The 896-nt window shown below is 51.0% G+C and overlaps 1 protein-coding gene across 1 annotated transcript; it reads left to right on the forward strand.

Annotated features, from left to right (window-relative positions):
* Nucleotides 1-223: 223 nt before the first annotated feature.
* Nucleotides 224-891, forward strand: LOC121940005 (WD repeat-containing protein 88-like; the record flags this gene model as incomplete). Its single annotated transcript, XM_042482894.1, has 3 exons — nt 224-362; nt 455-584; nt 726-891. Coding segments are annotated over 3 exons (435 nt in total), but the record flags the coding sequence as incomplete, so codon positions are not given.
* Nucleotides 892-896: the final 5 nt, after the last annotated feature.

Below are 896 nucleotides of genomic sequence, written 5' to 3' on the forward strand. Positions count from 1 at the left end.
TATTGATAGATGCTGGTATTGATAGATGCTGATATTGATAGATGCTAGTATTGATAGATGCTGATATTGATAGATGCTAGTATTGATAGATGCTGGTATTGATAGATGCTGATATTGATAGATGCTGATATTGATAGATGCTGGTATTGATAGATGCTGGTATTGATAGATGCTGATATTGATAGATGCAGGTATTGATAATGCTCTCTGTGTTGTTGTCCAGTGGAGGTGCAGGCACGCCGGCCTGCTGACCTCCTGCAGCTCCTCGTCAGACGGCCGGCTACTCGTTTGTGCCGCAGATCCACAGAACAGCATTTACATCAGCGACGCGGCGAGCGGACAGACGCTGCACCACGTCGGTGGTACGACGCTGACACGGTGTTATGATGTTATTAACATGTTACCATTGTGATGAAGAGCAGATGAGTGAAGGAGCGTCTGTTTCCTCTCTCAGATCATCACCGCTCCACCATCACCCGCTGTCGCTTCGACCCGCAGAGTCAGCGGGTGGCCACCGTGTCTGCGGACCGCAGCATCAAACTGTGGGACCTGCTGGCTCACAAAACCACCGTGTCCATCAACAGGTGACCTGCGCACAGACAGCGAGCCTTGCTGGACGCTTCGCAGACAGCGAGCCGGTTTGTTTCTGTGCACAAACTAAAGGGTTAAAATGACTTGTCTTATCTTGTTTCTTCTGCTGTTGTTGTTGTTTTCCCGTCTCTCAGTAACCACAACAACGTTGTCTCTGACTGCTGCTTCACTAACAACGGCTCCTTCCTGTGCACGGCATCATGGGATAAAAGTCTGAAGCTGTGGGACCTGCAGGCCGGAGGGTTTCGGTCTCAGGGCGGGACGACGCTGCAGAGAGGCCACGAAGGCAGCGTGAGCTCCTGCAG

The sequence above is a fragment of the Plectropomus leopardus genome, unplaced genomic scaffold (assembly GCF_008729295.1).
Source record: "Plectropomus leopardus isolate mb unplaced genomic scaffold, YSFRI_Pleo_2.0 unplaced_scaffold70709, whole genome shotgun sequence".
In the NCBI taxonomy this organism is placed as follows: Eukaryota; Metazoa; Chordata; class Actinopteri; order Perciformes; family Serranidae; genus Plectropomus; species Plectropomus leopardus.